Genomic DNA, 15026 nt, shown 5'->3' with positions numbered 1-15026 from the left:
GGAAGTTACATGTATTTTGCTTTTTACCTTCACTTCGTACTTGCCCCTGCTTTGTTGATCTTCCAGATTGAAATACAGCATGGCATGGGTCCAGACTATCTGAGAAACTGGCTCTCCCCAATGGGGTTAGTCTGCTTCACCCATGCTGGCAGAAGGGGCATGCTGCAGTCCCCATCAGCCAAGGAACATCTTGCCCCCAGAGGTCAGATCCGCTCCCTATTTTCTGGCCTTCCAAAAAGTCTTGAAGACACGGCTACGCCAACTAGTCTAGGGCCCTAATGGGGATGTACATTTTGGAGGTGGCTGATGGAGTATGGCTGATGGAGTAGAGAGCACTGCACCTCCTACCTGTGTGCACTTTCCACTCTCTTTCTTTATCCTGCTCAGTTTTATTTAAATTTAAGATCTGTATTTATTGTTTTAATTATTTTATACAGCATTTTATTTAATGTCTATAAGCTGCCTAGAGTCACCTTGGCAAGATGGGTGGCATACAGGTTTTGAAAAATAAATTTAGACCAACGTTTAAGGAACCATGGTGGCGCAGTGATTAGAATGCAATATTTCAGACTGCCACAGCCAGGAGTTTGATCCTAACCGGCTCGAGGCTGACTTAGCCTTCCATCCTTCCAGGGTTGCTAAAATGAGGACCTAGATTGTTGGGGATAATATGTTGACTTTGTAAACCACTTAGAGAGAACTATAAAGGATTATGAAGCAGTATGTAAGTGTAAGTGCTATTGCTGCTGCTATTATGGCAAAGGTGAGCCCACTTAAATCGATCAGTTTATTAGAAGTGTAAGATGCTAAGTGATTAAGGATTACTTTAAAAGAAGCTTTTAATTCATCTTGGACAAGACACTTTGGAAAAAATGGGCTAATTATGTGATATATGAGTTGGTCGTTCTGAATGGAATGTGGCACTAAAAAAATTTGCTTTCTGAGAATGTTTCTTTTTGTTTTATTAAACTTCATTACTCTCGTCCATGTTTGCATTGTGGCATCTGCTGCTTTCTGAGCAGACATTTTGTCTGTCCCCCAGCTTCATATTTAAGACACCTTGAAACATTAGGGTACTTGGAAACATAGGACCTGGATACCTCCGAGACCGCCTTCTGCCACAGATTCCCTCCCACAGACCGGTACGCTCCCACAGAGCGGGCCTCCTCAGGGTGCCGTCGGCCAAGCAATGTCGGCTGGCGACCCCCAGGGGGAGGGCCTTCTCTGTGGGTGCCCCCACCCTCTGGAACGAACTACCCCCCGAGATCCGGATGATTCCGGATCTCCTAACCTTCCGCCNTGGCTTTTTCAGCAAGCGGGACTGACCTAGGGTGAATTTTTAAATAGGGACAATTTTAATGATTTTAAACAAGACACAGCTACAAATATTTGGTTTTTAATTGGTTTTTATAGGGAAATGTTTTGTATTGTTTTTAATATGCTGTGAGCCGCCCTGAGTCCCATGGGGGAGAAGGGCGGCATATAAGTTAAAGTTAAATTAAATTAAAAAATTAAATTTATTCATATGTGCCCAAGATCACAGTTCTGGGCAAACTATGCCCAGCAACTTTTCTGTCTGGGCTGCAGGTAATATTTGCACGGGGCAAAGGAGGTGATTGTCAGAATCATGCTATGTGTGGATAGGGCTAGAATGTTCTCTTTTTTCTGTATTTGGGATCTTTAGTTTTTGGTTTTTTTTTAAATACTGGGTTATGTCAACTTAAGGGCTTTCACAATTTCACACATTTCCAGTTTCCAGGATTTTTAGTAATTGCCATTTGAAGGTGTTTGAGAGTAACAAAAATTGGATTTGGTGGTCAAAAGATTTATGAAAGAAGAGTAGCTGAAGGAAAAGCGAGGGGACTGTGGAGTTTGAGGATAAATTGGCAAACCTTTACCCTGGGACAGCATTTTCTCTGTGTTTTGCTGGGGATTGCATAGGAGACGTTCAAGCCTTCCAGTTTTTCCATTTTGAGAGGGTTTAAAAATGGATGCCTTAGGTGTTGCAGAGACTTAAGACATCTATTTTGATCTTGATACCTCCACAAAGGAGTTTCTGCAGGGGGAACGGTTGGAGGAATTTGGCAGGCAGTGCCAAGGCTTGTAGCACCCATTTCACCCCATCCATTCTCAGGGATAAGATACTAAGAGCCTCCAAATGGTGTTGAAGCAGCATGCAGCTTTTAAGCCATGGATTGCTCACTGTTAAATCTGAAGCTCTCGCTGCCTTTTCCTTTCAGTTCTGGAGCAGATCAAGCTGACCAGAATACTGGCTCTGTAGCTCAAACCTTCTGAATAGTGATGTAAGTGTTGGCAAGATGCCACAAAATTTCCCAGACTATGATTTGCAGAAAAAAACAATAGTTATTGATTACCTTGTGGTTTTCCTGAGATGGTAGCACTGAAGTCTGGTTTTTGCTGGTTCTTCCCTGAGTGCCCCCCACCTTATAGAAAATCATACACCCTTCTGGCTTTCAGAAGGCATCTGTTTAAGATGCCTCTATTCAGGTTTGCTTGCATGAATATTGATGACTTCTCAGCAACATTATCTTCTCACCACAGCAAGAAGCTTTGTGAACGAGCCGAAAGCCAACTTAATTTCTTTATTTTGCCCATCATCCAGACTCCAGATGGAAATCTCTTTATAAAGAAGGAACAGAAGAGAGAAAGAACAAAGGGATACGTTCCTTTTAAAAGAAATGAATGATTTTGGCCAATGAAACACTCCACAAATAGATTAAAGTGCAGATGGACTGTTGAACTCATGAATTGCTGAGCAAGTTATGTCCATTGTCATACTACTGTGCTATCAAACATGTTTTGGATGATTGAGAAAGACAGGGAGATTGCTAGGAGGATATTGTAATAGTAATGGGTGTAAGGACAAAAGAGAATCTGAGGAAGTAGCATCCCAAGGGAAAGGACACCAGGTGGAGACAAAACGCTGAGAGAAGAAAGGCGAGATGCTGCTGGTAGGAAAAATAATATGAACGGAATAGCTGGAGAACATCTGCCCAGGATGCTAATTTAGAACTCTTTTTCAAGCCCAGTTAGATTATTATTTTAGTAGAGAAACCATTTTGAATAGTTGTTGGATTTTTAGTCTTTCAGACGTTCCTAATAGTTCCCAGAATATATGCTTTACGGTGGTGATAGCATACTTTAGTTTGGCAAGATTCTGTCTATGGGGAGGAACCATAAAGAAATCTACTTGGAGGAATCACACATATCTTTCTTGGTTTTTGAATTGGAGATCGCTGTTTCACATCAGACACTCAGACCGATGGCTAAGCAACAAAGGCAAAAGGAAGCTTATAGATAATAACCTTCTGCTATAGTTTTGGCCTTCTGTAAATGTCCAGTGATGCTGTTCCCCAACCTGCAGTGCTGGACCTGACAGAGGAGCTGGCTGCAGGGCAGGGCTGGATTAGAATTTGACTTTTAAACCTTCCATGAGTCCTCAGTTTTTGGAAACCTGAAGCACTTTGGACCAATTCTGTTGTAATTAACAACAAGCCATTAGAGGGCAGCATGCAATTCTTTTATGGTCATTGATTCCCCAAGTTGTAAGGAAAATATTGTACTCAACTTCCAGGAAAGTTAGAGGTTGATCTATAATATTGCTTTTTAGTTTTTTTCCTTGTGTTATGTTTTTATTTTACAGTGCCTTGCTCTATGTGTTACCTTTTAAGTACTTTCAGGAATTTTAACATTGTAATCCATCCCCATGCAATCTTAGTCTTTGTTTGGCTTAAAAGAATAATAAATGAAGCTTTTTTCTCAGAGACTGACTTGTGCAAAAGTGTCTCTCTCCCCATCCCCCAGTAATTTCTCCTTTAAACAACCTGAATGCTTTCAACTACAACTCCCATCAGGCCAGTTAGCATAGTGAATAGTTAAGGATTATGGGGACTGTAGACCAAATAGTTGAGTTGGTGTGGGCATTGAGGGCAGTATAGTCTGCTTTAAAGCAGCGCTTCGCAAAACTGGAAAAGTTGCGTAAAAGTGATTTTTCCTTGGATAATTACACATGAACCCAATGCCCAATCACCACAAGGACATTTAAATTGACTTAAAATATTTTACTTACATTGGGATTTTTTGATAAGGAAGGACAAGGTTTGGGAAACACTGCTTTAAAACTTTCAGGTAGAAAACTGAGGTAGTGTCTTCTTGTGCTTCAGTCAGTGTCTAGGTTATACCCTGTGACAAACCCTAAATCCAAGATAACAAAATACAGTTGGCTATTTTAGCAGTTAAGGCATTAGGCTGGAAATCGAGAGACCATGAATTCTAGTTCTGCTTTAAGCACAAAACCATTTGGGTGAGTTTGGGCCTGTCACTCTCAGCCCTAGGAAGAGACAATGGCAAACCAGTTTTTTAACTCGCCTTTATTATTTTTATAAATAACTCAAGATGGATAACACCTTTCTCTTCCTATTGCCCCCACAACAATCACCATCCTGTGGGGTAAATTGGGCTGAGAGAGACTGGCCCAAAGCCACCAGCCAGCTTTCATGCCCAAGGCAGGAGTAGAATTCAGTCTTCTGGTTTCTAGCCAATAGGTGTTGCTTTAACCACTAGACCAAAATGTTGCCAAAAAAACCTGCAGGGACTAGTATCCATGTAGCATAATACTGTGCCCAGACAGTCTTAGCTGGTGACAGGGATCTGGGATCTTTGTATGGGGTTAAGGAGGATCTCAGTGGGGTATAAGTATTCCTGCTTTGGTAAGCCCTTGTTTGCATAAGTTCTTTGTTGGTTTGTTGTTCTTACATTGTTGATCTTTGCCTACACAGTGTCAGAAATCTAGAAATGGCGAATGTATCCCTTCACCGTATGGCCAAGGATTGTAGGTCACCATCTTTTCACCCCATTAAATGGCATCGAGGGAGAGTTTAGGCAGGCCCAAAGAGTTGAACCTGCCTGAATCTTTCCCAGCAGGCAGATTTGCACATAATGGCGTATTTCTTTTCACTCAAGCAGCACATCCCTAATGTTCCACTCCTCCCAATATGCTTTTATTCTGAACGTGGAATGGGGGCAGCTTTGGAAAGACCCCTGTGGTTCTGCCTCTTTCATCTTCCCAGCCACTGCGCAGGCCAGCTGTGATTTTCCATTCTCAGAAGCTTTTCTCCAATAACTCGCATTCTTCATAGGCTGCTGGATATAAAGTGTTGAAATCCATTTTTCTCCCTCTTTTCTTCTGTTGTAAAAGAAAAAACAGGCTAATTTAAAAAAAAAACAAATTTTAGAAATTCTTTTTATATAGGACTGTATAGGATAGGGACAGGAATTAATTATATTAAGTATGGTGCCCGGCTTTTGAGTCCTAATAATAAACTACTGCACCCCAGAGTCAATGTTTTTAAATGCTTGATCATATCTCCTGTTTCATAGATACACATATGATGCCATTTTTCTGGAAAGACATTCCTTGTTTTTACTTTCCTCTTTTAAAATTTATTGCTGTGAATTTTGAGCCAGGGTAGAAGAATTGTTGGTCAGCGTATTCAGAGCATGATAGATAAGAATCTGCTGTGATCAGATAGGTGGCAACTTTTCAGAGTAGTGTTTCTCATCCGTAGCCAGTTGAAACTGTGTGGATTTCAACTCCCAGAATCCCCCAGCCACCCAGAGGTTGCAGAAAAACTCTGAACCAGAAACTTAACTCTGGAGCCTTTCCATGCATCCAGAATCTAGTCCTTGAATACCTTAAGCAGCTGACAGTTTATCTTATCCATAAATGGATAAGAGATTTAGCTGTATAACTTTAGCTGTATAACTTTAATTATAATTATCTTTTTATTCTATTATAATTGACTTTTTGCACTTTTAAACTTTTATTATATTGTAAGCTGCCCAGAGTCACTATATGAGTGAGATGGGTGGCACAGAAATCCAATAAATAAGAATAAATAATGATGTTTTGGTTTAGTATGTTATGTGAATCTGGCTACTGATTGTAGTTTATAGGCCACGACTTATGACAATGCAATGTGCAAATCTCGCTAGCTATATATTCTTTAATCATCATGATTCAAAAAGCCAAATGTAGACACAGTGGCATGTGTAATCTCAGAGGAACCATTGTCTCTGAGCATGTAATAGAGAAAAGGGAATATCTTCCAGAAAGATCCTTCTGGATTAATTTTTTTTCTGAATACTCATGTGTATTATGGATACATACCAATTTTATATTACAGTATTTTATGTATTTATTTTTATTGGTTAAAGGGATTTTGTAAACTCTTGTCAGCCCATGTGGAGACATAGTATATAAATATGTGTACAGATAGTCCTCGACTTACAAAAGTTCACTTAGTGAGTGTCCAAAGTTACAACGGCACTGAAAAAAGTGACTTGTGACCATTTTTCACAGTTATGACTGTTGCAGCATCCCCATGATCACGTGATTTACATTCAAATGCTTGACAACCGACTCACATTTATGACATTGCAGTGTCCCGGGGTCATGGGATCACCTTTTGCAACCTTCTGACAAGAAAAGTCAATGGGGAAACTAGACTCATTTAACAACCGTGTTAATAGCTTAACCATTGCAGTGATTTACTTAACAAATGTGGCAAGAAAAGTTGTGAAATGGGACAAAACTCACTTAACAAATTTTTCACTTAGCAACATAAATTTTGGGCTCAATTATGGTCATAAATTGAGGACTACCTGTATTACGTATTTTTTTCCATTGGTTGAACACAAAACAGGGATTTTGTAAACCCCTGTCAGTCCGTGTGAAAAAGTAATATATGAATATTAAAAAAATGTGGCTGAATTGATCCATTGTTCAGAAGTTCTATTTAAATCAGTTAATACAGTTTTTTTTAAAAAAGGAAATGAGCTGTGGCACAACTTAATCATTTCAAAAAAATCTCCATCCATCCTGCAGAAGTTCATGCAAGGTAAGCAGCATTCCGAAGTTTCTGCTCCACTGCTGAGTATCAAGTTTTTTGCTCTCTTTTTTTGCCAGGTTGTGGCCAATGCTGTTGCTGCCTTGTCTGAAATTAGCGAATCTCACCCCAATAGCAATCTGCTAGACCTGAACCCTCAGAACATCAACAAGCTACTCACCGCTTTAAATGAATGCACGGAGTGGGGGCAGATATTCATCCTGGACTGCCTTTCCAACTACAACCCAAAGGATGACCGTGAAGCCCAAAGGTTGGCTGATCTATGACTGCTCTGCTTGAATGGGAATTCTCCTTTCCTTTTACTGAAACTTTGATAAAGTTCTGTGACTTCTTCACTGTAATAATAATAATAATAATAATAATAATAATAATAATAATAATAATAAGGTTGGAAGGGACCTTGGAGGTCATCGAGTCCAACCCCCTGCCCAGGCAGGAACCCTACACCATTTCAGACAAACGGCTGTCCAGTCTCTTCTTAAAAACTTCCAGTGTTGGAGCATTCACCACTTCTGGAGGCAGGTTGTTCCATTGGTTAATTGTTCTAACTGTCAGGAAGTTTCTCCTTAGTTCTAGGTTGCTTCTCNGAATAGCTTGACTCCCTCTTCTTTGTGGCAGCCCCTGAGGTATTGGAACACTGCTATCATGTCCCCCCTCATCCTTCTCTTCGTTAAACTAGACATACCCAATTCCAGCAACCGTTCCTTATATGTTTTAGCCTCCAGTCCCCTAATCATCTTTGTTGCTCTTCTCTGTACTCTTTCTAGAGTCTCAGCATCTTTTTTATATCGTGGTGACCAAAACTGGATGCAGTATTCCAAGTGTGGCCTTACTAAGGCATTGTAAAGTGGTATTAATACTTCACGTGATCTTGATTCTATCCCTCTGTTAATGCATCCCAGCAAGAAAGACCCTGCCCATAGGTCTTCTAATATCCAGTTCTGGTTCGGTTCACAGTTTACACTAAGCCAGTGATGGCGAACCTTTTAGAGACCGAGCGCTCAAAATGCAACCCAAAACCCACTTATTTATTGCAAAGTGCAATGCATCAGCATTGTGGTGCTCTCAGGGAGAGGGGGGGCGTGGCCCACTGGCCGGGCATGGCCGCTGGGTGGGCAAAGATGTGGTCACAGCTGTGGTGGTCACGTCAGACTGGGTGGGCATAGCTGGGGTGGGTGGGCTAGGACCAGGCTGGTGGGGACCAGTCCCTCACCATCTCTGGGGCATCCCCAGGGGGCCAATGCCGCTTCCTTGCTCACTTCCTGCCCCGTCACTTCCAAACGCCACATGCTCGCTATTCTGGTGAACTCTGCTGGGGCAACGGCGTGCGTGCCCACAGAGAGGGCTCTGAGTGCCGCCTCTGGCACATGTGCCATAGGTTCGCCACCACTGCACTAAGCTAACCCTGGCTTACTTATATTTATTTAACTTGGTTATACAACCATCTGCCAAACTCTCTTGGTCACCAATGATAAAGAACAAATGTAAAATAGAGACATTCAGAGTAATTAAATGGCAAGTGAAAAAGCGAATAAAATGAACAAGCATAACGATAGATTAGATCGGCAGTTAAAATCAGTTTATGACCGGTTGCAGCATTCCACAGCCATGGGATCGTGATTTGCACCATTTTTGCCATTTTCCAGGGAAAAAAAACACCCATTGGATATGCTGGATTTGCTTAATGGCCTCATGATTCACTTTAGAGCCTCATTGGCTTACTTTATGACTGTTGTAAAAATGGTCATAAAATTAAGTTGAGCCATGTGATGCCTCAACTTATGACTGCAATAACTTACAACCTAAAGGCCACGCTCCATTGTGGTCGTGATGCGAGGACTACCTGTAGAACCATTGCAGAGCCATGTGTCCTGTTCTCAAATCTATTTGATGATCTAGAGGGATATTATGTTTAATGGTATCTAAAGTCACTGAAAAATGAAGAATAAGTCATCCATCTTCTCTTCATTCTTAGATAAATAGAACTGATGCAGTCTCAATCACGTAGCCATTTTGAAATGGGTCGGGCTATTCTACAGCCTCCAGAATTGCCTGCAGTTGAGAACCTACCACATTGTCAGTCATCCTACACAACCTTGGGAATTAGAGAGTGGCTTATTATTAGCTCTTTTTGACAGTGAATTGTCAGATCAGGATAATTGCTGATTTCCATCTTCTCAGACCTTCTTTATCTCTGTCAGTATAAAAATTGCTTAGAGTAGAATTAAATCCTAGGTAGACAGTTGTTAACTTTGGTTATTCTTCAGTAACTCTTTGAGGTACTTAAGGATAGTGGCATGTTCAAGAAGCAGACTTACACTATTTTTTATGTATTGTATACATTAGATTTATAGCATTGTGGAACTCCCTATTTTTCCCCCCAGAACATCAGCCCTGTGAAATGGGTTGTGTTGGGACAAAGCAACCAGCCTCAAGTTGTTCAGGAAGCTTCTGTGGTTAAAGATACATTCTCATTAAAACCAGATATTGAGAAAACCCAGTGTTAATATTAAACCACTAACAGAGTTGGCATGCAGAACTTCAAAACTTTCTTTGGGTATTATCCAAAGGTAGGTTTCTGTAAGTGGAATAGGAGGGGTGTGATTTCCCCTTCCCACTTCCCACTCTTAAAATCTGCTCTGCAGACTTCTCAGATCTTACAGAGCAGATTTTGAAGGGGTGTAGGAAGCTGTGGTATGAAGCAGAAATCAGATGATGCAGTCTTCTTTTAGCCATCCCATGAACTGAGAACTGCTTCCCAACCGTATTATCCCAATAGGTAACACTACCTGGGCCCTCTGATCTAACATCCAAAGCTAAACAGTATTAGGCTCAATTACTACCTTGATCTGAGGCTGCCAGAGAATCCCAGGAGCATAGCAACAGAGACTGTGAAGTTGAAAAACATCTTGGAAATAGCAGGGGGCTACTTCTATAGTGTTGGCAGGAAAATTGTTCAGGTATCTCCGTGCCATGAGGAGTCAGGTTTGACTTGAAGGAGGCTTAATTTTGATGTCTGGGTTTATTTTCCATAGGCCAGATAAATGACAGCTATTGTGACACTTTTGTTGGTTGCCTGTAGTGAAACTTCCTTCCCCCTTTAATGCTAATTCTTAGTGCACTTTAGGACAACAGTAAAATTTCTCTTTTTAAGCTATTGTTTTTAATGACTGAGAATCAGCAAACATAGGAAATCAATCTGAGATTGATTAATCCAGGTATTTCAGATTGCATCTGAACCAGTTTTATTTCCAGATGTTGGGAACAACAGCAGTAGATTAGCTATCTCCAATATGCACTGCTTGTCTGCTTCTCTATTAGCACCTGTGACTATCAACAGAAAATATTGTAGTCAAGACCCTCAAGGATCTACTTAATTGGATATCTGATTCTGCACAGCAAAACTCTTTTTAAAAAAACCCCACTGTGTTGCTTGCTAATTTTGGATTATCAAAATGTGTCTCTCCAGCATAGCCAGGGTTTTCCAGGAGAAAAGAACAGCCTTAGCCTCTATTCTTATTTCTCTTCTTTGGCAGCATATGCGAACGGGTGACGCCTCGCCTCTCTCATGCCAACTCCGCTGTTGTGCTTTCGGCTGTCAAAGTCCTAATGAAGTTCCTAGAGCTCCTTCCCAAGGATTCTGACTATTATAACATGTTGCTGAAGAAACTGGCCCCTCCACTGGTCACCTTGCTGTCCGGCGAGCCGGAAGTCCAATATGTTGCTTTGAGGAACATCAACTTGATTGTGCAGAAAAGGTCAGGCACAAGGAAGGATGTTGTTTCAATAACTCCCTGATTGAATAACTGTATATGAGACAGCTTTGCTTGTTCAACGTGGGCTGATCCTGGTATTCTGCAGCTTCAGGGATATGTTAATACAGAGTTATTTAATGGCATTGGCTCACAAAAAGCGCACTCCTGGTAAATAGTTTGAAATGCTATTAAAGGGGGGAAATAGAGAAATTTGGACCACTGTTATTGTTCTATTTGCAGATGATTTAATACAGCTTTTCTTACCTGCCAGATTTCCTGGTAGGTTGGATTATATCTCCCATTATTCCCAGCCAGCACAATGTCTGTGCTAACTAGGATAATATAATCCATTATATTCAGAGGTACAAGTAGGTGATAGGAAGCTGACTAGAGTTGCTTTCATATCTCCTGTTAGTCTGCATGGCAGTTCTTTAACTGGAAAACAAATACAAATCAGGAATGAACAAGATTGCACCTCGGTGATAATTTTAGTGTGTGTGCTCATTCCTTTCCCAGGCCTGAAATCCTGAAGCAAGAGATCAAGGTGTTTTTTGTGAAATACAATGACCCCATCTACGTGAAGCTGGAGAAACTCGATATCATGATTCGCTTAGCATCCCAGGCCAACATTGCTCAGGTCAGTCTGGGACCCAATGGGTCTCATTTCACATGTGTCTAGAAAATGTCTTCCAATAAATACTTTGCCATGAGCTTTGCAGTTACTTGTAATCCCTGACACCCCCCCCCCCATCTTGGTGCCTTGGGGTAACATTGTGACAAATAACACGTTTCTTGACTGTGTCCAGCTCCCTGCCTTCCTTAGTTCTTTTCTCTGACAAGTCTGTATGCTGCATGATTTGAACCCAACATAAACAAACAATAATAAGGGTGTGGCTACAGTCCTCTGCTTGGTTGGCCTTCTGATAAATGGATCTATGGGTATGGCCATTCCTACCCTGGGAATTCTTTGATGAGAATGCCCAGAACAGGGTCCCAGTATTCCAAATCTGCCCACTGGCTTAAAATGATTAGGATCTCTTGCTGTAATACATTTCCAATGTGTTTGTATTTCTTTGTAACAGATGGTCTAGAACAGTGATGGCAAACCTTTTAGAGACCGAGTGCCCAAACTGCAACCCAAAACCCACTTATGCATCTTTGGGTGCCAGGTGGTGTGGCCCATTGGCTGGGTGTGGCCCATTGGCTGGGTGTGGCCCATTGGCTGAGTGTGGCTGCGGTGGTAACAGCAGACTGGGTGGGACTAAAAAGTTCAATCAATTCCAACTTTGCAAAATCTTTTTTTTCCCCACAAGAAGTTGAAATTGACTGATTGATTGAACCTTTTTTTTTTTTTTGCACACAGTGGTGGAGGCCTAAAGCGAAAAGGTTTTATAAAACCCAGCTGAAGGCCCAGGACTGGGGCGATGGCGCGTGTGCCCACAGAGAGGGCCCTGAGTGCCGCCTCTGGCACCCGTGCCATAGGTTCGCCACTACTGGTCTAGAAACTTGTAAACTTTTTTCCCTTTTATTGGATCATATCAGTGGTAGCAAGCCAATAGGGGACAAGGGCAACAAGAAATAGTGCCACACTCAGATTTAATCTGAGGGTTGTTTTTTTTGTTAACTTATTTCCAACAGGTTTTAGCAGAACTGAAGGAGTACGCCACAGAAGTGGATGTGGACTTTGTCCGCAAAGCTGTCCGTGCCATTGGACGATGTGCCATCAAAGTTGAAGTGAGAAGCTTTTCTTCCCTGATTTTGCTTTTGTGTTTTAATTGCTGCAGCTGACTGAACTTCAGTTCAGGAGATGAACTGTAAGGGTTATGCTTTGAAAACAAATAGCGTTAAAAACAAAGTTGACATCATATGTGGCCCGGATGTAGATCACTTGGTGTAACACACAAGCACCGCAGTCAATTCTGGTGGATTCATGATGTCAGTGTTGGAAGATGAGGTCAAAAAAGGAAATGAGGCAGCTGCAACTGTGTGATCAAATCTCTGCCCCTTTTTACATGCTTTGAGTGTGTTGGGTTGTTGTTTTTTCCTTTCACACACCTTGCGGGCCACCACTGCACAAAAATACGGTTGGGGAACAGAGTATCTGAGAGTAGTAAATTCTTTTTCTTACTCATCGTAAAAGAGAACATTTTCAGCATTTTGATCTTCACTTCACACTAAAAAACATATATGTCAGCTTTCAGTCCTTTGGGAAATCCTGTCTTTTATTGTTCTCTCTGCTTTCAGAGCCCTTGACTTAGACAGCACCGTTCAGTCAGCAGGGAACTGTTACAATTTAAAATGCATTTATCTCTGGAACAGACTGACCTCCTCTACCATTGCCAACCCCTCCAAACTCCCTAGCAGCTTTTCTAACAATAAACATGATTTGTTATTTATTGAGCTTAACTGACATAGGAGCCAACACTGGGAAATGCTTTTTCTTTTTAAAAAAAGGGCAAATATTTGGGGGTGAATCAGCAGGATTTCATGTTCGGTAAATTCAGCAGATAACAATTTCAAAATGATGAATTTCGAATTTCTAGGACAAATGGAGGAATGCCTGGCTTTTCCATGTGATAGAGTGCTCTGCTGTTAGGCTATGCAAGTAGTTTTTGACTTATGACCACAATTGAGCCCAATATTTCTATTGCTAAATGAGGCGGTGGTCAAGTGGCTTTTGTCCCCTGTTATGACCTTTTTGCCACAGTTATTAAGCGAATCACTGCAGTTGTTAAGTGAATCATACAGTCATTAAGTAAATCTGGCTTCCTCCATTGACTTTGCTTGTCAGGAGCTAGCCATAAATGCCAGTTGCCAAGTGCCCAGATTTTGATCACGTGGCCGTGGGGATGCCACAACAGTCATTAGTGTGAAAAACGTTCATAATTCACTTTTTTGGTGCCCTTGTAACTTTGAACAGTCACTAAATTAATGGTTGTAAGTTGGGGACTAGCTGTAGTTTTTTCCCCTTAGACATGGAAACCCACCTAAACATTGTAGCATTAGAAATAAAGGAAGCTACTTTATTTGCCATCAGGCTGTAGTTTAAGATTAGATAATTGGTTGAGACAGGCAGAGCTTCTCAGTGGTCTCTTTATCAGCGATGTTACTGACTAATTCTCAACTGCATTTCCTAGGACAGTGATTCATGTTGGATAGACTCTTGTATCAACAATGGTTTCTATTAAACCAGAAATATTCAAATCTATGAAAACCTTGGGAAAAATCCCTGTCTTCAGGGGAGGCTGATTAAATTAGTAAGGTCCTTGATATGTACAGTATACTGACACTTGAGGAAAGGTGGTCCTTTCTGTATATATGATTAGAAAGAGCCATCACACAAAGATGTACAGTCATTCATTCATAGACTGATAATGTGCCTAAGACAGTTTCCATAACTTTAAAAAATATTAATGGCGTTGGCAGCAAATGTGTTTCGAGTATAGTGTACAATCTCCATTAATCAAATATAGACTGAAATGTCTCATTTCATGCCATTTGGGGATGTTTTCCATGCAAGGACAGTTTCTTCTGAATGGGTGGAACATGATCTCTGCTTTCTGATTTCTAAAAAAGGAGGTCTTCTCATAGTGATGTGTTTTAAGCCAGGAGATCACAAGGATTGTCTGGCTGCCATTGTGGAAGAATCTGTTTCGTTGCCCAAGGGACGCCCAAGTTTAGGATTCCTACGCGCTTCCAAAGCAGACAGTGTGACATATTGTGGAGTAGTGCCCTCTGAGCGCATATCAGGGAAACCCCAGGGACTCTGTATGCAGTTTCATCATGTACTGACTGTATAAACAGTCTACTTTTGAATTTGTGAATATAGCAAATAGTTCCATATTTGCTCATTGAGAAGTGCTTTTTAACACTTTTGCCATTCACTAAAATAAATAAATAAATCTAAAAAGGGAGTGGATGTGATACATGTAGGGGAAGTTATTGAATTGTGAGGCACATCCAGGTTAGCCTTTATACTCGAGCTGACATTCTACTTGAAGATTTCTGCTCTTCTGTGTCCTTTTTGACAGCAATCTGCTGAGCGCTGCGTGAGCACACTTCTGGATCTCATCCAGACCAAGGTCAACTATGTAGTGCAGGAAGCCATCGTGGTCATCCGAGACATCTTCCGCAAGTATCCCAACAAGTAAGTACAACTACCAAACGAAGTGTGCAGAAGCGACCTTGCCAATACTAATTGTGGCTTCCTTAAGGGATGCCAATTTGTGTGGCCTTTAAGTGACCTAGTGGAGGAACACCTGAATGAGTAGAGACAGGGCAACTTAATTTGAGAAAAATCAGGTGGCACTGATTAAATAGAGTGAATGCATTACTCTCCATA

General features: G+C 41.2%; 1 protein-coding gene across 2 annotated transcripts in view; it reads left to right on the top strand.

Annotated features, from left to right (window-relative positions):
- Positions 1-15026, top strand: part of AP2B1 (adaptor related protein complex 2 subunit beta 1) — a 64123-nt gene that overhangs the window by 6507 nt on the left and 42590 nt on the right. For both annotated transcript variants that reach the window (XM_015817605.1, XM_015817606.1), the window contains exons 5-9: positions 6989-7179; positions 10466-10687; positions 11201-11321; positions 12323-12418; positions 14716-14831. In XM_015817605.1, coding sequence (XP_015673091.1) covers positions 6989-7179; positions 10466-10687; positions 11201-11321; positions 12323-12418; positions 14716-14831 — 746 coding nt within the window. The remainder of the gene's footprint in view (positions 1-6988; positions 7180-10465; positions 10688-11200; positions 11322-12322; positions 12419-14715; positions 14832-15026) is intronic.

This window comes from Protobothrops mucrosquamatus, unplaced genomic scaffold (assembly GCF_001527695.2).
Source record: "Protobothrops mucrosquamatus isolate PMUCROS unplaced genomic scaffold, P.Mucros_1.0 scaffold607, whole genome shotgun sequence".
NCBI lineage: Eukaryota > Metazoa > Chordata > Lepidosauria > Squamata > Viperidae > Protobothrops > Protobothrops mucrosquamatus.
The sequence above is the reverse complement of the archived record's forward strand: the minus strand, read 5'-3'. Positions and strand labels throughout refer to the sequence as shown.